Source organism: Helicoverpa armigera, chromosome 4 (genome assembly GCF_030705265.1).
Source record: "Helicoverpa armigera isolate CAAS_96S chromosome 4, ASM3070526v1, whole genome shotgun sequence".
Lineage (NCBI taxonomy): Eukaryota > Metazoa > Arthropoda > Insecta > Lepidoptera > Noctuidae > Helicoverpa > Helicoverpa armigera.
This window is the reverse complement of record NC_087123.1, coordinates 4,094,890-4,120,639: the sequence shown is the minus strand read 5'-3', so window position 1 is coordinate 4,120,639 and position 25,750 is coordinate 4,094,890. Positions and strand designations below refer to the sequence as shown.

General features: G+C 40.1%; 4 protein-coding genes across 6 annotated transcripts in view; 2 read left to right on the top strand and 2 right to left on the bottom strand.

The window, feature by feature from the left end:
- Cdm (cadmus) overlaps positions 1-8,740 on the top strand; it is a 14,445-nt gene extending 5,705 nt beyond the window's left edge. Inside the window, exons 8-17 of the mRNA XM_049847309.2 lie at positions 316-492; positions 1,816-2,050; positions 3,840-4,024; positions 4,476-4,628; positions 4,903-5,067; positions 5,359-5,496; positions 5,861-6,068; positions 6,602-6,739; positions 7,440-7,620; positions 8,356-8,740. Coding sequence (XP_049703266.2) covers positions 316-492; positions 1,816-2,050; positions 3,840-4,024; positions 4,476-4,628; positions 4,903-5,067; positions 5,359-5,496; positions 5,861-6,068; positions 6,602-6,739; positions 7,440-7,620; positions 8,356-8,476 — 1,701 coding nt within the window. The 3' untranslated portion in view covers positions 8,477-8,740. The remainder of the gene's footprint in view (positions 1-315; positions 493-1,815; positions 2,051-3,839; positions 4,025-4,475; positions 4,629-4,902; positions 5,068-5,358; positions 5,497-5,860; positions 6,069-6,601; positions 6,740-7,439; positions 7,621-8,355) is intronic.
- LOC110384163 (E3 ubiquitin-protein ligase SIAH1A) lies at positions 8,737-18,918 on the bottom strand. The gene is made up of 10 exons (XM_064034306.1): positions 18,900-18,918; positions 18,656-18,769; positions 16,094-16,171; positions 14,331-14,476; positions 13,876-13,954; positions 13,712-13,758; positions 13,110-13,277; positions 12,340-12,510; positions 10,703-10,906; positions 8,737-10,274 (listed from the first exon to the last, which is right to left on the bottom strand). Exons 1-10 carry the CDS (start codon positions 18,916-18,918, stop codon positions 10,026-10,028), a joined length of 1,275 nt encoding a protein of 424 aa, XP_063890376.1. The 3' UTR covers positions 8,737-10,025.
- On the top strand, positions 18,765-21,280 carry LOC126053820 (uncharacterized). Its single transcript, XM_049836906.2, has 3 exons — positions 18,765-19,093; positions 19,286-19,598; positions 20,454-21,280. Exons 1-3 carry the CDS (start codon positions 18,948-18,950, stop codon positions 20,907-20,909), a joined length of 915 nt encoding a protein of 304 aa, XP_049692863.2. The 5' UTR covers positions 18,765-18,947; the 3' UTR covers positions 20,910-21,280.
- On the bottom strand, positions 19,608-25,750 carry LOC110373513 (uncharacterized). Of its 3 annotated transcripts, XM_064034532.1 has the most exons (8): positions 25,564-25,750; positions 24,749-24,853; positions 23,954-24,004; positions 23,686-23,806; positions 23,229-23,431; positions 22,518-22,658; positions 21,277-22,133; positions 19,608-20,374 (listed from the first exon to the last, which is right to left on the bottom strand). In XM_064034532.1, exons 1-7 carry the CDS (start codon positions 25,625-25,627, stop codon positions 21,907-21,909), a joined length of 912 nt encoding a protein of 303 aa, XP_063890602.1. In that variant the 5' UTR covers positions 25,628-25,750; the 3' UTR covers positions 19,608-20,374; positions 21,277-21,906. The 3 variants fall into 3 exon arrangements, with proteins under 3 accessions (XP_063890602.1, XP_063890603.1, XP_049692901.2); XM_064034533.1 differs by lacking the exon at positions 23,954-24,004; XM_049836944.2 differs by lacking the exons at positions 22,518-22,658; positions 23,229-23,431; positions 23,686-23,806; ... (1 more) ...; positions 24,749-24,853; positions 25,564-25,750 and having other exon boundaries at positions 21,277-21,911.

Below are 25,750 nucleotides of genomic sequence, written 5' to 3'. Positions count from 1 at the left end.
TTTTTAAAGCCCAACATTAGACGACCTCTATGGCGCAATGGTCACCAAGCCGGACTGCCGAATCTGAGGTCCCGGGTTCGATTCCCGGTTCGGTCGACATTTATGTGATGAGCATGTTTGTTGGCCGTGGTCTGGGTGTTACAATATGTATTTATAAATATGTATATGTGTAGCTATATGTAGTTTATCAGTTGTGTTAACACCCATAACACAAGTTAATTAATAACTTACCATGGGGCTAACCAATCGTGTGTGAAAAGGTGTCCCGACATTATTTATTATTTATTTGTCCCGACATTATTTATTATTTCCCAGGATGAAATTCTAAACCTAATGGACAGAACGCACGACATCCACCCAGTATGGCGGGAAGTGTTTTCTCGTCTCCTAGCAACGCTGGTCACCAAGTCTTCCGCGCCCAATGACGTCACGCTCTCCAAAGATGATCTCGAGTTGTTAAGGTGTTATCGACAGGATATCGCTGATACTGTGGTTAGTGGCTACTATTTACTACTATGCTATAGTGAAAATGTAAAATAAAAAGGTTTTTGTTATAACTGAAGTGAAGAACCGTTACGGGTAGTCAGAAGCCAGTAAGTCTGACACCAGTCTAACCAAGGGGTATCGGGTTGCCCGGGCAACTGGGTTGAGGAGGTCAGATAGGCAGTCGCTTCTTGTAAAGCACTGGTACTCAGCTGAATCCGGTTAGACTGGAAGCCGACCCCAACATGATTGGGAAAAGGCTCGGAGGATGATGATGATGTTATAACCAGTGGCGGCTGGTGGGTTATCGAACTGGTGGTGCACATGACTAAAATCTTAAAATTCCTCAAAACAACAATTGATATAAAATATGTTTATTTTTAAATTTTTGTTATTTTCTTTAATATAATCAATGTTTATACTCATTTCAACTGATACTTAACACAGTACAGAATAAAAAAGTTCAATTATAACAAAAGTTCAATTATAGAATCAAAACAATTACGAAAATAGTTATCAATAATTAACGCGTCGCACATGCAAAGTTGTCAATCAATCATGGCTGCCGTCGCCTCGCGCCCATGCCGGCCGGCCCAATTCGTCATAGATCGGGTGCTCTCGGTAATCTTCGGTACGTGCGTGCGGCGCTCGGGAACCGACTCATTACTCGGTACATTTCTATGAACTATTTTTTGTTTCACGCGTCAGGCGTATTCATTCGTATCTCATACAAGATGTATTAGCAGTCCTCGTGCGCTCGTCGGAGCGCACGATATTAGTTTAGTAAAGCGCTCCAACTTTTTGACCATAATTGGAAATTTAATTTTTTATACGTTTTTGTATAATAAATGTATGTAAAATAAATATTGAAATGGTAATTTAAAAATAAAGATAAAGTAAAATGTAATTGTTAAATCTTTTGAATTGGTGGTTCAGCGCACGAGTGCACTTAAGGTACAGCCGCCACTGGTTATAACTGAAGTGAAGAACATAACTATGTATTTAAGTTTAGATTAAGAATGTTTGGCATCAATTAGTTGCCATTTATACTTGTAGTAATGTGTCATAATGCATATCCTAATCCATGTATTTAATGTGCTGCTTTCTTCATCTCCGATATCAATATTTGTGGTTTGTATTGATTTTGATCACAAAATTAAAAACATTTTTCCAAATACCGTGGGCTTTGCTGTAATCGTTTGTATTTGATAGGACGAGGCCAGTACAAACTGTCTACAGACTCTAAAGTATTTGTTTTTTGGCCTCCTAAATGATGTGGGATCCTAAATGTATGCCATGATGATTGGAAATTTAAACACTCTTACGCTGTAGATGTACTGCTACGGCGTCCTAGGCGAGTGGTGCTGGACGACGGTAGAAGCCGCCTACTCCGCGGCGACCAATGAGAGCGGTCGGGAGGCGGCGCTTCACGTGTTCGCGGCTCTGGCCGACGCCGCCCCCGCGCAGCGAGCCCCGCCCCCTCTGGTGGCGCTCATACATCACGCTCTCAATGTAGCCCATACTTCCACTAACAAACGTATGCTCAACACCGCGCTGGATTGTCTTGGTAAGTTCTATAACATGGTGACATAAGAAAGCTTTATAGTCTGTTTTTTAATCTCGTAGACTAAATTGACACTTGCATAATGTCAAACTTTCTAATAATTTTGCTAGCTCTGTGGTGCAGTGTTGTACTTACGATACCGGTTCGTTGAATCGTAACTTTTTACAATAAGTCATCCTGAAATAATGGGCTTATCCTTGATGATTACGCATGGCTTTGCGTGGTCAGATATCCCTGGCAGTTTGTAGCACGTCGTACAGCCATGTGTACGTACGTGAATTTTAAATATAAAACTTTGAATGAATATTAAATTCGTCTATTATAGATAAAAAGTTACGATTCAACGAACCGGTATCGTAAGTACAACACTGCACCACAGAGCTAGCAATATTATTAGAAAGTTTGACATTTTGCAAGTGTCAATTTAGTCTACGAGATTAAAAAACAGACTATAGTAAGGAGAAACGTAAAAAATACTAAAGTTACTAGCACTTTTAATTGCTCATTTTAAGACTTCTATTTTGAAATAAATAAATAAATTCGTCTATTCGTCTATTTTGAAATAAATAAAAAGTCGTGGTGGCCTAGTGGGCAAAGAACCAACCTCTCGAGTATGAGGGCGCGGGTTCGATTCCAGGTCAGGCAAGTACCAATGCGCAACTTTTCTAAGTTTGTATGTACTTTCTGAGTATATCTTAGACACCAATTACTGTGTTTCGGATGGCACGTTAAACTGTAGGTCCCGGCTGTCATTGAACATCCTTGGCAGTCGTTACGGGTAGTCAGCCCGGGTAACTGGCTTGAGGAGGTCAGATAGGCAGTTGCTTATTGTAAAGCACTGGTACTCAGCTAAATCCGGTTAGACTGGAAGCCGACCCCAACATAGTTGGGAAAAGGCTCGGAGGATGATGATGGATGAAATAAATTGAAATAAACCACCTTCTAAAGTGCTATCATTGTGTCATGATATTCATGCGTGCCGGATTGCCACACTGGTAGTCTCGGGTTCAATTCCCGGTACCGTCAACATTTGTGTGATGAGCATGCTTGGCGGCTGTCGTGCAACAGTCTAATAATTAACCATTACCATGGGCTAACCGATCGTGTATGAAGGTGTCGTGATATTTATTAATTCAATAGGGTATTTTAGTCTAGATGAGAAAAAAATTAAAAGTGTATTACAATGATTGTTTATAGGAAAAGCAATCGGGAAATGTTAGTTTCACTTCGTAAGGTACATAAATATATTTTTTATTGCAGTTTAAAGTTTTTAGGTTTTTTATCTGTCTTTGAACACTACGAAATGTCGCCGCCATGCTAATGACGTCATTACGGTAGTAAACAACTTTTAACCAAGTGTTTCTCATATTTATATCCACTGGTACTTGAATCCATAATTTGTCTGGTGTTTTTACACTAGTGTTCTCACATTCAGAAACAACACACCAACGATACGGAGCATAATTACTCATTATTAAAATTTTCAATACATATCAAAATATGTATTACTGACAGCTGTAGTTTGTTTACTAACGTAATGACGTCATGACCAAAAAACAATCATGGCGTCCGTTGTGTGCCGCGTTTTCGCGAAATACGCGCGAAATTTGAAATTATGATAAAACAATTAATTTATATTCGTACATAACGTGAGAAAAAAAAATATTTTTAATTTTTTAGAGATATATTAAGACTAAAGAATTTATTTAAGATATATTTCAAAAATGCATGTAATACCCTATTACTTTTGTGATAAGACAGTGTTTAACAATACAGTAATTTCATCTACCAGGTGGCTACGCGTCCTGGGTGAGCTCAGTGAGCGAGGCCCGCGAGCTGGGCCGCGCCTGCGTGCGCGCAGCCGGCGCCGCGTTACCGCGCTGCCCGCCCGCCGCGGCGCTGGCGCTGCGCAAGCTAGCGGCCGACTGTAGTGCCCCGGCTGCCGCGTTAGCGCCTGATATTGTGCAGGCCGCTCAGGTAGGTGTTGATGAGCAAACATTTTTCAACTCCTAAAATGATAAGAATAAATAATTTTATATCCAAACTGCTGAAAATACAAATTTCATTTTTAGAAAGCAGGGTGAAAAAACTCATTCCTTAGTGCTAGGACTGCAGTATTTATCTGGAAAAATGCAGATTTACGATGAACTATGGGCGCAGATTACATTGCCATACTGCCCTATGTACTATGTACTATCCCCATAATCTCCCCTATGTACCTACTCCCCTTATAAACTCTCGTATGTACTCCATTATTTAATACCTCTATATAATCACCTCATGTACTCTTTTGTGTACCGCCATATGTACTCCCTTGAAACTCTCCTATATACTTTCCATGTTTACTAGCCTATGTAAACCCTTATTTTTTATACTTGCACTGTGATATATTTGCCATCCAAGTCAAATTAACTGTGTATATTACCAGACATTCGAGAGCAGCGCGGGTCGGTCTGACGCGTGGGTGCGGCGCCAGCTCGTCGCGGCGGCGGGCGCGGCGCTAGCGGCGGCCGAGCCTGATGCGGCCGGCCCTTTACTAAGACCTCTCGCACACTCGCTCAGAGACGACCTGGCTACACAGGTGCACTTTACTCATATTTTTATCTCTTTAAAATTTAATTAAGAAGCTCGCAATCTCGTGTTTAAATCTCGCAATCTAAATTTATACGACCCATATCTTTCTCGACTCGCACAACGATTTGGGACTTTTTGCTTTAATAAAAGTTGATTTACGTAAAAAATACTTTCTAATGGCACATCGCACGTTCTAGGCATATCTTCATACAATTTTGGCCGTTGCGCTTTGTGCGTGCTTTGCAGTGCACAGTGTAAGTGAACAAAGCCGTGTGTTGCAGGGCTCAGCAGGGTCCGGCGACAGCAAGTCCCGCGCGGCTGGCGCGGCGGAGTGTTGCGCCGCACTGCTGGCCGCGCTGGCGCCGCAGTCGGTGCTGGCCGCCGCGCTGTTCCGCACTATAGCACCCGCGCTACCGCCTTATGCTAACGATCCTGCACTAGTGGAGGTGAGTGTTACCCAGGGCTCAGCAGGGTCCGGCGACAGCAAGTCCCGCGCTCTTCACAACTATCGCGCCCGCGTTACCACCGATAAGCGGGTTATATTGTCATAAATGTTACCGCTAGAATGGCATTAAATGGAGCTCCCATAAAACAAACGTGATTTTTGGCCGCTTTATAGATAATGGTACGGATACGTTCCTGCCAGTCATCGATCTTCACTTATGAAGGTCTCAAATTCCTGTAAAAATCAAAATTTTGATACAACTAATTTCTGACGTTGTCTAATTTTCCCACAGCCAATGTTCTACATACTGAGACAGACAGTGTCGTCTCTGATCGACGACTGCATGCCGCTAGTGTCGGACATCGCTCAGCTGATCGTAGCCGGTTTCAACACATATCCTTGCGCTTCAGGACTTGATGTCGTTAAACTGGTAAGTCACTTCAATTTTATGTCTTGTTGATATATTTTTTTGAATGTACTAAAATATTTACGTTCTCCCGTTTTAAATAGGAACTCAAAGCAGAATTGTATATTTTGGTAATAAATGTTAAAAACGAGCAGCCATATTTGAATTAGACTTCATTGATTCTGACAGTGAATATGCTGTCATATTTTAGGACTCAATATGAATTTGAATAATTTTGAACAATACCCTTTTTTTTAATTGCACTATAATTTTATCAAATGAAATAAACATTTTTTTTTTGTGCAACTGAATCTCCCACTTCATCATACATTTTTGAACGCTTACGTTACGATCAATCAATATTTAGTTTGTTTTATTACCTGCGCAGTTGGTACTAGCTCTAGGCAGCGAGTGGTCAGACGCCCGCGCTCTTCTTCAAGCGAGCGTGTCCGCCAGCGTACGGGCTCTGGCCCCCGATCCCTCCGCCCGGCCAGACCTTACTGAGGGACTCTTCACACTACTGCAGGCCGTCACTAAGAAGAAACCCCAGTTTGTCGACTGGTTGGAAGATCTGTTGCCAGATTTAGTCGAATTAGGTGAGTTTTTTTATCATAATAAATACTTTTTTGAGGATTTACCATCCCTTCCGCCCGGTCCGACCTTACCGAGGGACTCTTCACACTACTGCAGGCCGTCACTAAGAAGAAACCCCAGTTTGTCGACTGGTTGGAGGATCTGCTGCCCGATTTAGTCGAATTAGGTGATTGTTTGTTTTGATCAAATGATTTCCTGCAGTTTTACGGCCCACTACTTCCTTAGCAGATTTCATTTCAGTGTTTGAACCGCAGGGCTTCAATCACACTTGTTATTTACAATTTTTATTTATAACTCTATTGTTGACGAAACTTAAATTATAAAATACATAGCAGTTGTCGACATAATAGCTGTGTTTATATTCACTTCAGACCGCAATTTGGTTGAAATTGCTGACTCCATCAAATCTCACAATCTCAAGTATTTCCTAAGTTTATTTGCCAACTAGTTTGTTTTTTTTTCTGACCAAAAGTTTTAAAATTTAACTCCTAAATTTAACTATTATTATTCATTGTTTAATGTATATGTATGTCAGCATGCGGCTGCGTCCGCATGTGGGAGGTGGGCGGTTCTCGTGCAGCATGCGGCTGGCTGTCGGCGCTGGCGGCGCAGCGGCCGCTGTGTCTGCAGCCACGAGCCCCCGCGCTCACTGCCGCCGCACTCTCCTGCATCGGTAACTATGCACCACATATTGTGTATCAGCATGCGGCTGGCTGTCGGCGCTGTGTCTGCAGCCACGAGCCCCCGCGCTCACTGCCGCCGCACTCTCCTGCATCGGTAACTATGCACCACATATTGTGTATCAGCATGCGGCTGGCTGTCGGCGCTGTGTCTGCAGCCACGAGCCCCCGCGCTCACTGCCGCCGCACTCTCCTGCATCGGTAACTATGCACCACATATTGTGTATCAGCATGCGGCTGGCTGTCGGCGCTGTGTCTGCAGCCACGAGCCCCCGCGCTCACTGCCGCCGCACTCTCCTGCATCGGTAACTATGCACCACATATTGTGTATCAGCATGCGGCTGGCTGTCGGCGCTGTGTCTGCAGCCACGAGCCCCCGCGCTCACTGCCGCCGCACTCTCCTGCATCGGTAACTATGCACCACATAACTTCTACTCCAATATCAGTCTTGAAGCTGCTTTACGACTGAAACGTCCCTCAATGTTAAGTCAGGATTTAATATTTCGGAGTAAGCCTTTTGCCTGGAAAGGCGTAAAATCAGGCGGGCACTTATGTGCCTCTCCTGGTACTTTTTTTGTGCTTGCCAAATCGGATTTAAAATATTCTGAATCTACATTTTTGTGCCGGGAAACACACCATGCGCATTAAAGATATATGAGTGATACCAACATTAACACGAAACTACTTATACAGGAGGAGCAACCCCCCGCAACCAGATCGAACCACTAGCAGAGCTCCTACTATCCCTGAACCGCGCGTCGTGGCGGGACGCGGAGCTGGCGGGCTGGCTGCGCGCGGCGCTGGCGGCGCCGGGCTTCCCCACGCCGCATGCCACCGACCCTCATAAGCACAAGTTCATACAGGCTGTTGTTAAGTACGTAGCATTTTTACTTCTTGTCTCAATCAGACTAAGGTTGTCTGATCATGATTATATTATTCTTTGATTACATCTAAAATCAAAAGTGAAAAAATTGGCGTATCTACCTAATAAAGCAGGTATATGTATCTATCTGACAATATATCCAATGTTACTCGGGGACAGTCTAGCTTTCCGGCAGTTTTTTCAAATCGGTTCAGTAGTTTCGGGGGTTTAAGAGAACATAGATATAAAGCCGCGTACGCACGTACGAACAAATTTGTTGCGTTACATGATATGCAACAACTTGGTTCGCACGTGCGTACCACTATCGAACATCGAACACTCTGTTCGTCAAACATGTTCGCGGCGATCCTTGTAGTGTGTTCTGTATGGACGGTGTTCGAAGCGCTTTAATAACTTCACAATCGACCACTTCCAACGGCGCCGTCATGGCTACTAAGATAGAGTTCACGACTGTTGTTCGCGAACTCGACTCGAACTATGTTTGCGTTCGTGTTCGAATATGCCGTCCATACGTACGAACCAAATGTTCGGGTCTGGTGTTTGTGTTCGCTATATTCGTGTTCGTACGTGCGTACGCGCCTTAATGTGAACAGCTACAGAAAAAAACTATGTGGAAGACGGTCTCACAGCGCCCTTTGGCGCAGTTTGACCAACACTAAAATGCTTATACGACTTTACATTTGAAATTGTCAAGATTTATTCAAACCCATTTGTTTTTGTTATCAGAGAGAAGAGCAGTAAGCGACGGTTGCTGGAGACGGTGCAAGAGTTCTCACTAGTCTGCCGAGGCCTCGTGGACACAGAGTACGCGAGACAAACAATCGCCTCCAAGCAACTCGTGGCGTGAACACAACATATCTAAACATTTGAACATCAACCTCGCCCCTACAAGGACACTACTAACAAACTGTTACACATCATTGTTATGTTTTCCTATCGCTTTTAAATCACTTAATGAAATAATTTTATTGCAAAACTACATAAGTAGGGTATTTAATAATAGTGTAAAAACTTTACATTGTAAATAATTCATGAAATCGTGATATCATCTGTATATAGCCGTAAGGATGTCTTTTTAGAGATCTAAAATAAATAAAAATAGCAAAAAATATTTCTTGGCTTTATTTTTTAAATATTTTATGAAGAACACTAAATTAATATTACAACTTACACTAACGATTTAGGGACTACGCACACTTATTCAGCTCTATTCACATTTCGCTGAACGATTTTGGTCACACTTATACAGTTTTACTTCTATCATCGGCGTACTTCGGCGTAAGTGTTATCTCCGCTAAAATGCTTCTATCTACTACGTACGGAATACGCTGCGAAGACCGTCAGCTTCTCAAATAAACGCGGAAAGCGAATGGATGCGTACGCATCTCCATATAAAATGGTTGTTTTCTATTGACATAAGCTGAATAAGTGTGAGTAGTCCCTTATAAATTAAGTTTGAACGTATAGTATTAAATGTATAGATCAAAACATAACATGGAAATGCCTTACAACAATGATTTATTTATTATCAAATAGAACTCGGAGCTGAAGTTAGTATAAACCTACTCTTACATGGCTATGGTTGCCAGGTAAAAAATATTCAGAAAGGCGGATGAATTTTGAAACTTATAGTTTTTACATAGGAAGATTTTGTCATGGACAGTGTGCATTGTTATTATTCTCCTCATCATAACATAAATTCGAAAGTCTAAGAAAGTTTAGCCGGACAAAGGTGTAAAAAGCCAAAACTGACCGGCTAAATAGTAAAAGTCTGGCAACCCTAACATGGCTAATATTATCTGATAGAACCGTATAAATACCAACACAGAGTTCTACGACTACACGAATAAGATCTAAATATTTACTAGGCGTTGTATACGTAGGGCATTATCACTAGGTTCCAATAAGAGCACGTCTGATATAGAATTTAAATCCAAGCCGAGCAATGAGCTATTTCCAACGAACAGTGGCGGACTAGGACCTTCAGGGGCCCGGGGCAAGATTTACAAGCTTCATGATTTGATCCCTTCCCTTTGTTAGTCCCCTACTGCGAAGAAACACAATACATATTTTTTTGGACCTCTTGAGATAAGAAGATACTGTGAAAAGACAACTGTAAGGTCTTCCTCGTAACGACAACATTTAATCAGAGAGTTTAACTACTGACACCTTGCTGAATCCTTGTAATAAACAACAAAGTATAATGAGTTTTAAATAGAATGCGATAGGTGCAGATTCACCGTTTTTACACAAGTTTCACTTTGTTGAGCAGTTCACTTAAACAGCGCGGCTGCTTCATACAAATACATTCGAGAACATGCATATTCCGCCGTAATCACAGCGTTTATAACTCTGCGCGATTGCACGAAAGTAGATCTATATTTTCTTCATACAGTTTAAGAATCGGAGTCATCTTTCGATTCCTGAGAGTTGGCGCTTTGACATTTGCCAATTTCGACATCGAAGTCCAAGAACTTGTCGGGCTCGCAGTGCCTGTTCTTGAAGCGAAGGAAGTTGAGCGCCTGGTCCAAGGTCAGGTGGAAGCAGTCCTGACGACTCACGTTCAAGGACGGACTCTCAAGGTCGCTGTGAGTGGCTCGCGCGTACTTCAGACTCCTTGAGTTGTGGTGCCCTTCCACTGTGACCTGGCGTAACAAAACAAATTTGTATTTCTAGATTTAAATTGGTATTACAGCAACAATGAATTTTAAAAAAAGTGTTGCTTTCCATAAACAATTATTATGCACCGTGAACTCCAAAAGTACTCTACACATGCAGATCCTAAATAAGGGTTCTTACATAAAGAAACAGGTTTCCGGTACAGACAAACCTGTACGGGTAGGTACCGATCAGTGCAAGTATAATATTTCAATATAATCCTATTCACTCACTTATAAAGAAACAGGTAAGTTGAAACAGGTAAACAACCTGTTTCTTTATAAGTGAGTGAATGCTCACAAACACTGAAACAGCCAGAATTCAATTCACATACACAAACAAGTTCAAAAGTAGCTAAACACTCAGTACACAAAGTAGCTTAGCAACCAAAACTCCGAAATTATATAAAACTCACCTCATAAGTATAATGCTTCGCCTTGCGCTTGGGCCCAATATAAGCGACATACACAATGACACCCCACGTGCGGATGTCGACGTCAACGCGCAGATGGAAGAACTCGTCCAGCGCCATGATGAGCCACGTGTCGTGCTGCTCCGAGTTCACCTTCATCGAGAACTTGTGCTTCCTGCCGATCTTCAGGATCGGGAGGTGCTTGCACTGAAATTGATGTAAAAGAGATGGTGAGATGTAGAGTGGAATAAGGGTTTGAATGCGTCTTGGTGCAAGTCAGTTGATATGAAAGAAAGGAAGAAATTATACATACAAAATATACAAAAAAATTGTCAAAGCAAATAGGGTATAATTTAGGCGATCACCAAAAATATTTTTAAGACTCTAAGCTGAAGCACCAAATAAAATAAACAACTCCAAAAAAAATAAATTGACTTTATTAAAAGGGCACTAAAGTATATAATATTATGATACAAAAAAAATAAAATAACATCAGAAAAATCACAAATCTCGCACAAACATTATTTTTGGTTCCCAAAATGGATTTATGGTCACCAAATTCTATCCAACTAAAAGATTAATATTACTACCAAAATCAAAGTTAGTGACGAAAACGAATCGCTGCAAAACCGACTCCACGTTGTCTTGTCTGCCCTACCCCTAGAGTGCAATTCAAAACCGCGTAGGCGCGGAGGGGCGAGGCGGCCTGCGAGCTGAGGCGCAGGTAGTTTTAAGGCTCGCCGCCGCGGCTGAGGCCAGCAAGCCGAAGCTGCGGTGGTGAGCGTGAAAACCATCTGCGACTATAAGCTCGCATGGGACCGCCGGAGCCCCGCAGCGCCGGAGCCGTGACAGAAGCCATGCTTGCTGCATGTTGCGTGCTTACATTTTACTACTGAGTTACACACAAATTCGTATAACAATAAATAAGCGACGTACGTTTGGGAACCCCTGTATATTAATTGGTATTTGGGAAATATTCTAGCGATCGTTAGCTTTTTTAGTCTAACAAAAATGACCAAATTAGGAGTCATGGTATTACATAATTGGTAACATCTAAGTAGTGATAATATATAATATTTGGTCTAAAGTGTATTTTAAAGGCGTCCATATATTTTTTTAGTAGTCAATAATACGAAAAAATGGTTTTACCTAATAATATTTTTGGAAACGTTATTTGGTGACCATTTATCCATTTTGGTAACCGTTTAGATTTTTTTTGGTAGTAAAATAGGTACTTTTTTGGGTGGTGTTTAAACACAAGCCAAGAAAATATAGCAAAAACTGAAAATAAACGAAGTATAACGGGAAATTGCATCACACCCACGTGAAACGGCTCTCGCTCAGCATAATTCTCAGACCCTATACGGGACAAAGCCTCAGCGCTGATTTTCAGCGAAAGCCGAAGCTAGACGATAGATATGGCATACTGTATATGAGTTACATCTACCTATAAGAAATCAACTGTAAGCGTGGTTATGATCACTCATTGAGCCTATAAGTTGATATTGTGTGCACAAACTGTAATGAAGTATTGGTAAATTCGTTCGTCGTGCCATGGTTCACGCGGATTAGGAGGGACATACCACCCAACTGCAACTTCACACAGTTATTCCTGACTGTTTCTAAAATGGTGGTGTTACCTGGAAGTGGTGAGCGAGATCGTGATGTGGCAGCGGTGGGTGCCTGGCGCAGGGCGGCGCGGGGCAGTGGTAGCGCCGCGCGCCGCACGACGCCTCGTGCGGCGCGCGCCGCCGCAGCCGCACCTCGCGCCCGCACCCGTGCCGGCACGGGTAACGCAACATCTCCGCCACCTGACATTTCATATCATTAAGAAGTTTCTAGATCAGTGGCCATACAAAAAGAACGTGCTTATAAGAAAAGGTTACACCCCCTAATTGTGTAGCATGTAACAAAATTGAGGATATAAAGCTGGGTACTCACTTAGAAGTGTAGCACGTAACGTATCAGATACGGTATCAACCTGCAAGTGGGTACGGCTCGTCCACGGTCCTCACGAGCACACTGCGAGCCGCCTTTGTGTTCGCAGTGAAACCGCCACTCGGCGGGTCACTGCGAGCTTACAGTGCTCCACGCGCGAGCGGCTTGCAGCGGGCTCGTGCTTACGTACTCACTTAATACCGTATCTAATACTTTACGTGCTACACTGCTAAGTGAGTACCCAGCTTACCGTATACGTATTTAACAATGGATTATGTAAGAAACAATGATCTGAGGGAAGGTAGGAAAGATATTGGGTTAGTAGAGACAATTTTGATAACTAGCAAAAAAAGTAGATTAGCAAATTCTATTAATTAATGATTCCCTATCATCTAAAGTACCCTATATATTTTATGTGTTGTCACTAGAATTAAAAGGTTCGAGGTGCACATAGAAACGAAACTGTACATACCCCCTCCATAGCTCTATTCCGCACCGACGAGAAGGTGGTCCGACAGACGGGGCAGGAGGCGAGGCGCATGCGGCAGCGGCTGCACACGAGGTGGCCGCGGCGGCACTGCGAGATGGGCGGCTCCATCCACTCCAGGCACACCGGGCACTCCAGCAGACGGAGTAAACTCTGCAAGAGCACTAGTGTCACTAACGGCCAGTTTCTTCATCAAAAGTAAAAGTCAAAGTAATGTCTAAAGTAAAAGTAACGGTCAAATTCGTTTTTTCAAGGCTAAAGTGACAGCAAAACTAATAGAAAAATTGAATTTAACCATTACTTTTACTTTAGACATTACTTTAGCCATAACTTTAACTTTTGATGAAGAAACTGGCCGTAAGGCGTCTACCACACACACACACACAAGTGTCCCCACAAACTGGCTTGCGCAAAATTACCTACTGACTATATGATTATACTCATAATTGAATGTTTACAATAAGAATAGAGGACTAGATTTCAGAAAACTCTGACACCAGGACTTGCTAGGCGATTAATTCTGCAGCCCACTCGATAATAATAAGATTAATGATTGACAAAAGCTCCAATCTATATGAAACACTCACTTGGTTAAACTCTTGGACAGAGTAGGGCTCTGCATTTTCTTCATTTGCTGAAATAAAAGAAAAGTAAGTAAGACATATTTAATTTTTACATGGACATGCTATAAAATGTAAATAAAATGATAAACTTATGTCAATAATTATACGGTTTTCCTAAGTGAACTTACTCTCTCTTTTCCTTTTAATGCCATGGAAGGGCGATTGTGGCTGAGCTGACTCAGCATTCTCATCAGAAGTTGTGGCCGCCTGCAAAGATACAAATGTACCAATTACTGTGGCTATAGAAACGCTCTAAAAATAGGACTTATATACTTTTAGAAAAAAAATACACGAATGGTAGCTGGGACAATGGATAAAAGATACGTCATAAGAGTTAAAATTTAACTGCACATAATACAATAGAGGATTAGGCCTACTATATAACTGGCTTTACTCAATTCTTCTTCTTTCTTGTCGATGACATGTCATATATTGAGACTACACTATGTCAGCCCAATATGCCACCACAGCGAGAGCACGGCCGGATGCGCTCATTACTCAATTATAGGCTACTTTTTATCTTTTTATAGTTAGTGGTTTCATCAGTATCCAAGGGGGTATCAAGCTAGTATTGCATACGTACGGCGTTATTCTCATTGCTGATATGCGGCTCCGGTGCATCCGACTCGACGTCCACAGTGGGCGCGGTGTCTGGTTCGTCCGGGGCGTCCACTTCCACTATCTCTTCTTCCAACGAGATGGCGCCCGCTGAAGCGTCGTGTGTTGGCGCTGAAATGTGTATTGTGTTACACGCGGTTGCAACTCTAGTTAATAATTAAACAGTATTATTTTGTCCTATGTAAATCTATACTAATATTATAAAGAGGAAAACTTTGTTTGTTTGGTTGTAATGGATAAACTCAAAAACTACTGGACCGATTTTAAAGATTCTTTCACCATTAGAAAGCTATATTATCTGCGAGTAACATAGGCTATATTTTATCCCGGTGCGGGCAGTAGCTCCCACGGGACGCGGGGGAAACCGCGGAAAAACGGCTAGTAGTAAGTAAAACTTGTACAATATAAGTAATGTGATACAACACATGTGTTGTGAAAATACTCAATCATTTAGTTCTAAGTTAATTTGCTGCGCCCTAACAGGGTAATGTATAACTAGGATAAGGATGCATATGTGTATACATATTGCAATAAATAAATAAATGAATTTTGATAAGGGTTACAGAACTAAGTAATTGACATTATGTACATATAACAGCAATTTCACACTAGCAGATTTTCAGAACGACATCCCTCGGTCCGTACGGTTGGTAGCAAGTAATTGAGAATTGCCTACTGGTGCAAAAGACAACGTTTAAAACTGTTTGGTACGCGCGACAAAAATCCACCCGTGTGAAAGCGCTGTAATTGTTTATATTGATTATTTAACATGTGTTTAAGAGCCCCCGCAGACCACAGATTTTTTATCGGCCGATAGTTTAGTCGGGTTGGCCTGCTAGTACGCACACCGAGCCAACTAAATAGTTTAGTCGGTGATGAGTGCGCAAACTATCCAACAGTCTGCCGACTATTTGCTAGTTTCTAACCAACTGGTGAAAGAGTGGTCGCACCGCACAATGAAAATTAATAAAACATTGCATAGAAATGTTATTATTGCTCTCATACACCGGGATAGGAAAATTAAAAAGAGAGCCCGAGAGTATTGGGTGCATCCTATCTTTAGTGATAAATTATGAAATGGAAAATTTTACACTATGCATTCCAAATTACTCGATTATCCGAAAAAAAAAATCGCCTTTTATCGAATGAGCATAACTAGCTTAGCTACAAAACACGCGCGATCGACCATTCGCTGTTAAAGCTCGGAGCGAACTGAACTATCGGCTTAGTCGGCCGACTAAAAAATCGTCATATGTGCGCGTGTGGTAGGCAGCCAATACTGATTATACGGTCGGCCGATAGTTTGCCGACAGTTTAGTTTGAATGGAATCGGGAAGCCCATCAAACTTTTTTATCGGCCGATACCAAATCGTCATAGTGTGCGCACTTGCTTACATCTGCGTACTGATTAAGAGCCCGACCAAACTATCGGCCGATAAAAAGTCTGTGGTCTGCGGGGGCTCTTAAATAGAGAATTACGTCAAAAATCATCAAATGACCCCTCCCGCTGTGGGTTAGCAGCGGTGAGGGAGTGTCAGACTCTTACTGACTAAAAACCGTCGTGTTCCGTCGTAGGCCTTTTATGTACCAGGGCCGCGGTATCTCTTTCGAACAACCCGCAGCCCCGGCAGGCCTTGGCCCTACTGGGCCCCGCTGAATAAGTGTAATGTCTTCCATAATGTTAAATATTCAATAAATAAATAGATAATAAGGATATATATAGCTTACTCTCAGCATGTTCTTCCTCGGCGTTATTGTCATCATTCTGCTCAGCTGTAGCGGGTGTTTCCGACACTGCTTCCACATCTACAAACACCAAATTATTTTAACAATAAATAAAGCCATTTTTTCACTTACCACGAAATTAATATTAACTGTAATGCGAAGTGGTGAGACCGTGCCAATTGAGATAAAAACAATAGAAAAATATTTTAGCGAAGTTGTGAAGTTCCTTACGGACGTCAGTGCAAACAGCTTAATAATAAAGCTAGTTTCGGCGTGTGCGTTCGCGCAGCGGAATGTTGTTGAATTTAAAGATTTTAATTATGCAGATAATTAGTGTATGACGTCCTATAATTGTGTATGGTAAATAAAAATTTGTGTATGCAGCCATTGTGGAGAAATTCACCAAAACAGATTCCGCTGGGCGAACGTTGGCGAACGTTGTCCTGGCGGAACTTTAATCCATAGACTTTAGAAGATGTGTCCAAAAATTAGTGTGTATTTGTGTATAATTGATTATGCATGAATGAAATCAGTGCATGCATAAACTTCGGAGAAATTCAAGTTTCCGCTACGCGAACGTTTGGCCATTAGCTAGTTTTCATATAAAGCGCTTACATAGAGAGCTGTAGATTTTTACATACGTTGTTTTGAATTTGTTTATATTTGTTTAAAAACAGATTTAGAAAAAGTCGTAGGGTTTAAAAGATAAAAATATAAACGTAAAATACACTTATTAGGTCTTATTTCTTAAAGTATGCAGTTTGGGGTCTAGATTTTCACGTTTACACAAACCTTGTAAGTGTCTCCAACATGTTGCCAAGTATCAATGATGTTCCGTTAGTAATTAAAAAGTTATAGGATATTTTATCATGAATAGATCACTGTTTATAAAGCAGTCGAATATCACGACGTTCTAAAGGAATTGCATGGTAAAATGTATGCCAATAATTAGTTTAATCATTCAACTATTCACTTGCAAAATTTCATGCCATTAAAGTCAGTAATTAAAGAAAGACAATTATAATACTGACGGAGCATCGAAAACCTACATAATCCGACCAAGTTCGGTTAGCTACTAAAAAGCGACCGCGCCATATGTCTAAGAAACGTTCTAACTTGGAAGGTTAGTATTTATTTATATGGTACAGTTGCGTACACAAGCGTTAGGAAAAAATAAAACAATTGTATTTCTTGATTGAAAAATATTTTTTTTTTAATAATGCCACTATCTACGATAAAAATAAATCTTCAATTAACAAGTACATCTCTATTTAAATATCCGTGTACAAAAATATTTTTATTATCATTACTTACATAAATTACTTAACTACGTGATTAAAAATAATGTTAATAAACGTTACGTATTTTAACTAAAATGTCGTAGATAGTGGCGTTATTATTAAAAACATATTTTTCATTCAAGAAATGCAATTGTTTTATTTTTTCCTAACGCTTGTGTACGCAACTGTACCATATTAATAATTATATTAACCTTCCAAGTTAAGAACGTTTCTAAGACATATGGCACGGCCGCTTTTTTGTAGCTATCCGAACTTGGTCGGATTATGTAGGTTTTCGATGCTCTGTCAGTATTATAATTGTCTTTCTTTAATTACTGAATTTAATGACATGAAATTTTGCAAGTGAATAGTTGAATGATTAAACTAATTATTGGCATACATTTTACCATGCAATTCCTTTAGAACGTCGTGATATTCGACTGCTTTGTAAACAGTGATCTGTTCATGGTAAAATATCCTATAACTTTTTAATTACTAACGGAACATCATTGATACTTGGCAACATGTTGGAGACACTTACAAGGTTTGTGTAAACGTGAAAATCTAGACCCCAAACTGCATACTTTAAGAACTAAGACCTAATTAGTGTATTTTACGTTTATATTTTTATCTTTTAAACCCTAAGACTTTTTCTAAATCTGTTTTTTAAACAAATATAAACAAATTCAAAACAACGTATGTAAAAATCTACAGCTCTCTATGTAAGCGCTTTATATGAAAACTAGCTAATGGCCAAACGTTCGCGTAGCGGAAACTTGAATTTCTCCGAAGTTTATGCATGCACTGATTTCATTCATACATAATCAATTATACACAAATACACACTAATTTTCGGACACATCTCTTTTCTTCTAAAGTCTATGGATTAAAAAAAGTTCCGCCAGGACAACGTTCGCCAACGTTCGCCCAGCGGAATCTGTTTTTGGTGAATTTCTCCACAATGGCTGCATACACAAATTTTTATTTACCATACACAATTATAGGACGTCTTACACTAATTATCTGCATAATTAAAATCTTTAAATTCAACAACATTCCGCTGCGCGAACGCACACAGTTTCGGCCACGGTAGCTGTTCAATCATATTATAAGGAGATCAGTCAGCTGCACAGGACGTATTAAACCTAGTGCAGAAGCACTTGCGCAGACTACACAGGTGCACTCCCTATTCCTTTACTCTCATAGCCCGATGGGACGTCAATCCTACACGACCTGAGAGATCAGGTGCAACAGTATAAGCTTGATACAATATAGAAGGACTCACCATCATCAGACTGGTCGACATTGACGTAGTGATGTGGCTCAGGCGCCGGCGGGCTGGTGTCGATGTCGGACCTGACGCCGGGCCGCGGCGCCCGACAGCGACCTGATAAGCCATCTACACACTCGCGCGCGAATCACGGCGCCAATCGCGACGCGAATCGCGGCGCGAATTGGAGCAAGAACTGCCAACTGTCCACACTGGCAGAGGTTCGCGCCGGGCTCTCAGTATAGTTCGCGCACTTGACGCGTATGCACGCCAAGCATTTAATCAATATAGTTTATTTGTAGTCGGTATGGACAGTGAAACCACTACAGCAGCTGCGGGGCTACTTTGCGCTTTAGCAATTTATAGTTACGCCATAAAGAAAAAACAAACAATTCAAAAGAAGCAAAGAAAACGGAGATGGTGGATTACCACCATTCACCGAAACAGAACCAGGTAAGTACCAATTTATTATGCTTTCTCATAGAGTTTAGGATATAGTAAGTACGTAGTACAAGATGGGTGAAATAAATATATATTCACTTTTAGCTATATTACAGTTTTAATAACAGTTAAAATGTAATACGCCGCTGTAACATATCTTGTGATGTGGGATCTGATACTTGATAACTTTGTATTTTGTTACAGTGCAACCATGGAGGAGCAGTTGAATGAACTAGTTGCAGAACCTACAGATGAATTCAAAAAGTTTTCCCGGATGTCATTAAATGATTTTGAATATTTGCTTAGTCAAATTTCAACACGAATTTCAAAACAAGACACCCAATTACGAAAAGCTATTCCTGCCCAGATACGTCTCGCTATAACACTGAGATACTTAGCAACAGGAGATGACTTTGAAAGCCTTCATTTTTTGTTCAAAGTTTCACCACAAATAATATCAAAAATTATACCCGAAGTTTGCCATGCCCTATGTGAAGTGTTAGAGGATGAAATAAAAGTAAGGACATCAATTTAATACTTTTATTATGCATATACAGAACTACTTAGAATCTAGAATATAACTTTGCAAAATCAACCAAATATAATAACAAAATTCAATAGACAATAAAAACAAAATTCGGTAATTTCAGTAGGTATTTAACTTAAGTCAAAAGCTGTCTGAACTATATCATTATTATGATCAGATGTGTTTGCATCTTGGTTCTCTGGTAAATGAAGGACAGGATAATCTGGTGTACGAATTAGCCGGTTCGATTGAATAATGATATTAGAAGGTGGGGCTGATATTACTTGTCTATTTTGGTAATAAGTATTTTGATTCGCCTGCCCGTAATGAAATGGAGGCTCTGAATGCGTAGATGATGATGTGCCTGTTCTTGGTTCATAAAAATGAGGTGGCGATGGAGTCATCACTAAAGGGTCATCAAATTGGTATTGTAAATACATCCCATCAATGTCGTGCATCAACTTCAATCTATTCTTTTCAGATAATTTTCGCAACTTATTTGCTAATAGTTTTCCGTATAAATCGCAATCATCGTCTTGCTGAATAGGCTGTAATGGGTTCCTTTTTAGCGTGGATTTGAAGGTGATAAGAGCGTCTTTAACGACATTTCCTGCGTCAACCACTTCTGAAGAGATTTTGCGTCGGTGGATTGTCTGGTCACTGTCTTTTTGGGTGTTAATAGACTGACTTCGATTTTCATTCATTTCTTCAACATTCTCTTTAATAGCTTCGAGATTTACTTCTTTAGGCTCCTTTATTCCACGTTCCTAAAAAAACACACATACATTTAGGCACTTAAATACTGTTTTTTACATGAAGGTTTTATATATGTTATGTTTTTTGCAGATACCATCTTGTCCAGAAGAGTGGCTGCGTATTGAAAGAGGATTTGCAAGGAAGTTTCCTCGAGCGGTTGGATCTATTGACGGCAAACATATTGTTCTCGACTGTCCATTCAATTCTGGTTCTGTATACTATAATTATAAAAGAACCTACAGTATAGTATTACTAGCATTAGTTGATAGTCAATACAATTTCATGTTTGCTGACATTGGTTGCCAAGGCAGAATAAGTGACGGTGGAGTTTTTACAAATAGTATTTTATGGAACAAGATGTGTACAAACAGCTTAAATTTACCACCACCGCATCCATTACCAGGTTCGAACATTGATGTGCCCTACGTTTTTTTGGGGGATGGAGCCTTTGCACTGTCAGAACATTTAATGAAGCCCTATCCTGATCAGCACAACATAGGATCTGCAAAACGTGAATTCAACAAAGATTATCTTCAGCTCGGGTAGTGGTAGAAAATACTTTTGGTATATTGGCGGCCAGATTTAGAGTGTTTAGAAACCAATCCCATTACAACCACAAAAGGCTCGCCTTATAACATATACTTGTATACTACTACATAACTTCTTGAGACGAAGTTCTACTTCTTTACATATCTATACACCACCCGGATCTATTGATATGTTTGATGATGATGGAGTACTTATACAACCTGGATCATGGAGGACAGATCAAGAAAATACATCCGCTTTTCGTAACTTGAGAAGAGTACCTCGGCGATCAGCAAATAACGCCACAGAAATAAGAAACGAATTCACAAAATATTTAAGTAATATTTAAGTACCTAACTATTAAAAAATAAAGTTATCTACTAACCGTATTCATACTTTTTTTACACTTTAGAGTATCTCCCAAAAAAGCATCCATTGCTTCATAAGCGAACCAAATGGGCTGATATATCTCATCGGCACCAGCTCCCGATTGAACGGACTTCTTAACTTTTCCCTTGTAGCTCCTATAGCTTGACATGAGAGAACCTTTTTTCTTTTTCAATTCATCAATTGGTATTTCCATCACCGTACTTATCCGCATCCAAGCATCATGGGTTTTCAGTTTATTTTTATAATCTTTCAAATTAATGTCCCATAATACCGGCTCAGCACGAAAACATTCTATAAATGTTAGTTCTAATTCATTGCTCCACACGTTACTCATTTTGCAAGCAAAATCGTAGCATATACCTAAAAAAAAACTAAAACACAACCATCCGTGTCAATTGCTACTGAGCGACTGAGCTGCCCGAGGCGCGAATGTATAGTCTTGTCGCGTTCACGTCGCGCTTCGCGCCTGCGAGCGCTTTGTCGCGGGACAAAAAACCGACAATTTTCGGGGAACACAGCGCGAACGAGCCGCGAAGCCGCGAAGAATATGCGAATCGGATCTACACTCATGTTACGCGGGTGTTTCGCGCCTTCGCGCGCGGTTCGCGCGCGAGTGTGTAGACGGCTATACAGTTGCCTCCTCCGGGAGTATGTCCAGGAGGAAGGCTGGGTAACGAGCTGTCGCTTCATACAATAAGGACTCACCATCATCAGACTGGTCGACATTGACGTAGTGATGGGGCTCAGATGCCGGCGGGCTGGTGTCGATGTCGGACCGGACGCCGGGCCGCGGCGCCCGGCAGCGACCTGATACAGCCTCCTCCGGGAGTATGCCCATGTGGTATGCGTAATCTATCGAGATATCTTTGAGCCTGTATGCCTTGTATGTGTGATGGTTGATCGTGACATATGATCATTTGATGGGTCTTAAGATATTATTGAATGATTAACATAAAATTGCCTGTTATAGCACACATTAAATTTTCGTCTTAATTATGATACAATAGAGTTACCGCAAAAGTAAGGACCACAATTTTTATATAGAGGTAGTACCTAATGTTAAAATGCAACAAAAAATTCGTTAACGAAACCAAGTAAAACGCTTTTACATGTCAATATTTCCATATAGATCCCAAAATTACACATAAGAGCCCAAAATTCTTCTGTTTTTATTCAAGCAATCAGATCAAACCAAGCCAATTTAACAGCTATATTATTTAAACAAAGAACACATACTTCTATGGGGGTATCTTATTGAGCTGCGTGGGAGCTGCGATCTGCTAGAGGTCGCCCGGGACCTGGGGCTGGAAGCCGCGTCCGTCGACAGTGACGGCGTGAATAACGGACTGCGGGACGATCCCACGCTCACGGCCAAACCTGGGGTTAATTTACCATGATGACTAACAGTAGTTCATGTTGTAATACCTTATTTTGGACTATAAACCAATGACATGTATGAGCCTTAAGAAAGTCTTCGTAAGACAATAACATACAATAAGATCGAAATTCGGCACTGTAAAGGAGGTCTTTGTTGTTTTGGCAGTCTCAAATGATTTGAAGAGCTTTTCTGGTATTGATAATTTGAATTTATACAGTACATTTAGTTCGTTCATTCAACAACCATCGTACTCGTCGATGTGGCGTCAATTCGTCGTATGCAATAGTTTGGTACTAAGTTCGCGTAGGGCTCCAATACAACCGGTAAGTTGTCGCTTATATTATTTATACTAATATTATAAAGCTGAAGAGTTTGTTTGTTTGAACGCGCTAATCTCAGGAACTACTGGTCCGATTTGAAAATTTCTTTCAGTGTTAGATAGCCCATTTATAAAGGAAGGTTATAGGCTACTTTTTATCCCGGTACGGGAAGTAGTTCCCACGGGATGCGAGTGAAACCGCTGGCAGAAGCTAGTTCTATATAAATATAGAAGTAATAAAAATACTAACGCCTCGTAGCAGGATGCGTGTTAGAAGGACCCTTGTACGTGAGGTTGTGCAAGCTTCTCGTGAGCTTCTTGAATGCGAGGATGCGGCGTATGTCTGTCGCAGACGTGCTCGGCCGGTCGCTGCGGCGCGACTCCCGGGCTTCCGACCGCGGCGGCCCCGACGGCGGGGATAGCATCGTTAGAGGCACTTCGCACAGCCTGGGCCTTTCAACAAAACACTCAAATAGTTTTCACAAAGGCCCAAGTTCACCAACCACTTAAAACCATCCTTGACTTTTAAAATTGCACATGAAAATTCATATTAAACAGTTGTTTTAAAGACACTATTGTTTATGTTGTTAGTGACCTTGTTACTTTTTTAAGGAAATAAAACAATCTCATTACTTATCTAAATTAAACTCTGCTAGTGCATTGTAGATCACTTTAAATAACTTTTATATACTTAAACTCATTATTACCGTGTGACTGGAGTATTGGAAGGTCTTGGAGTGTTATTGATGATTGACCAGAACAGAGCTCTGTCCATCTTAGCCTGCTGCTTCCTTACGGTTGCAGGCGAAGAAGGCGCTTGTTGTGAACCTACGAATAAAAGATTAAACATGAAAGTTGCATGAAAGCTATATTATCACAAACATTGTTAGTAAATGATGTATTTGAAGTCTACTATGGGCTCTACATAAAATATTATTATTTATGGAAAAGTAAGCTAAATTAGTGAATACCCACCGGTCGCATGCTCAGGCTGGCTTGCACTCTGCTCTCTCCACCACGTATCATCTAGAGATGATCAATCAAACAACCAATGAACACAATCCATTCATCATATCAGAGTTCAAGAAAATCTTTTATATAAGATTCTGAACAGAATAGCTAGGAAATAAATGAAACAAAAAAAGATGAGGAGTTAGTAATCACTGTGTTACTTATATAAGATGATATACTTTAACTATAAATGGAACAATAAATGATACAAAATTAATAACAAATAATTCAATTAGTCAAAAATAAATAACAAATAATTAGGTCTACGAAAATAATCTTGAATAAGGTTCTTTGTGCACAAGGCTGTGCAAATCTTTAATACACAATGTCTTTGGACTACTGTTAATAATACAAACCAAACTCTCTTTTAGTATGAACAACCTTACAGTATTTTTTATTTTAAGATTAATGGTACCTGTACTGGTTAAATTAATACTTTATAACAGCAAACTCAAATTTTTATGCTCCACTAAAACTGATAGGTAATAAAAGTTTGAAGTAGGGTAGGGATTTATATGTCTGCAATATCAGAGCTCTTAAATAAATAATAAGCCAATTTTGATGCAGCTTTTTCATTAAAAAAATTAGAACATATTCCACTAAGTTATTAATGGCTGTTACTGTGAAATATCAAAAATTCATTACAAGTAACTTCTTTCCTGTTTAGCAAAATCAATTTGCTTTTTACTTTAAATCCCCACCATTAGAGTTATTGAACATGCATAATAATTATTTAGTTAAGGCAAGTATAATACTTACCACTAGCAGCGCTTGTTCCTGGCATATCAGCAACACTGGGCCGGGGCTCATCTGATTGCCTCCTCACTACCTGCACCGGCTGTAAGGCACTGCTGTCCTCTTCATCTAGAATTAAAAAAAAAAGTGTAGGTACTACATAAAAATATAGGAAGGCTTCCTTTTTGAAAGCTTTTATTCTGTTGTTTTTTTGGCTTTTGTGATTAAAATTTACAATACTTTTTTAGACCATCTTTTATTCAATATTTTAATTAACTTTTCAATAGAGAAGTGAATTATTAAAGAAACCAAAAATATTAATATCAAATTAAAAAGTGGGTACTTCTGCTGGATTAACAACAAAAGAAAACACACTTTTTCTTAACACCCTACTTGTCTACTTCAAGAGAAAAGGTACTTATATAACTAGCTCTCATTACTAAAACCATTTTTTTCCACATAGCAACAGAGACCAGATTTTAATCTTTTTATTCCCTTACCCACATTTTGATAAAAATATTGGTACAAAATTTTATTAATATACAATTATACAACATTTCGTGGATATAGATAGCTTTGTTAACAAGGCTGTACATGAGTAGCTACCTACAACGTAGTTACTCAAACAACATCGCAAAGGTACTCTGTACACAAACAATTTCATAGCAAATACAACAAGATCAACATATTCCACTGATAATAAAAAAATATTGTTTATGCAATACAATTATATGAATAACACACAATTATTTGTTCAAAATCTAAATTACCATTCTGGATTTGTTGATCAATGCCAATGAAGGTACCTACACTTGTTTTTATTGTGATCACTACTGTACCTGAGCTCCATGGGTACTCCGATATCCCCAGCGATTTCTTCAAACTCTCTTTTCTGCTACCCATTTTAAATTATAATTTCAATAAGCATTAGCACAAATTCATGATCATGTAACTATTGTACGCCTTAAATATTATTGCCTTTCACACAAAATACAACAGTGGCACGATCTGAGAACACGATAGACA

Bases quoted from the DNA above. Each gene is read 5' to 3' on its own strand.
- LOC110384163 (XM_064034306.1), bottom strand. The intron at 13,278-13,711 runs GTGAGTGTTTCA...GTGCTCTTGCAG, and splicing joins CTGTCCAAGAGTTTAACCAA to AGTTTACTCCGTCTGCTGGA. The intron at 10,275-10,702 runs GTGAGTTTTATA...TTGTTACGCCAG, and splicing joins CGAAGCATTATACTTATGAG to GTCACAGTGGAAGGGCACCA.
- LOC126053820 (XM_049836906.2), top strand. From the start codon at position 18,948: ATGGACAGTGAAACCACTACAGCAGCTGCGGGGCTACTTTGCGCTTTA. The intron at 19,094-19,285 runs GTAAGTACCAAT...ATTTTGTTACAG, and splicing joins ATTCACCGAAACAGAACCAG to TGCAACCATGGAGGAGCAGT. The intron at 19,599-20,453 runs GTAAGGACATCA...TGTTTTTTGCAG, and splicing joins TGTTAGAGGATGAAATAAAA to ATACCATCTTGTCCAGAAGA.
- LOC110373513 (XM_049836944.2), bottom strand. From the start codon at position 21,615: ATGAGTAACGTGTGGAGCAATGAATTAGAACTAACATTTATAGAATGT. The intron at 20,375-21,276 runs GTTAGTAGATAA...GTGTTTTTTTAG, and splicing joins GTAAAAAAAGTATGAATACG to GAACGTGGAATAAAGGAGCC.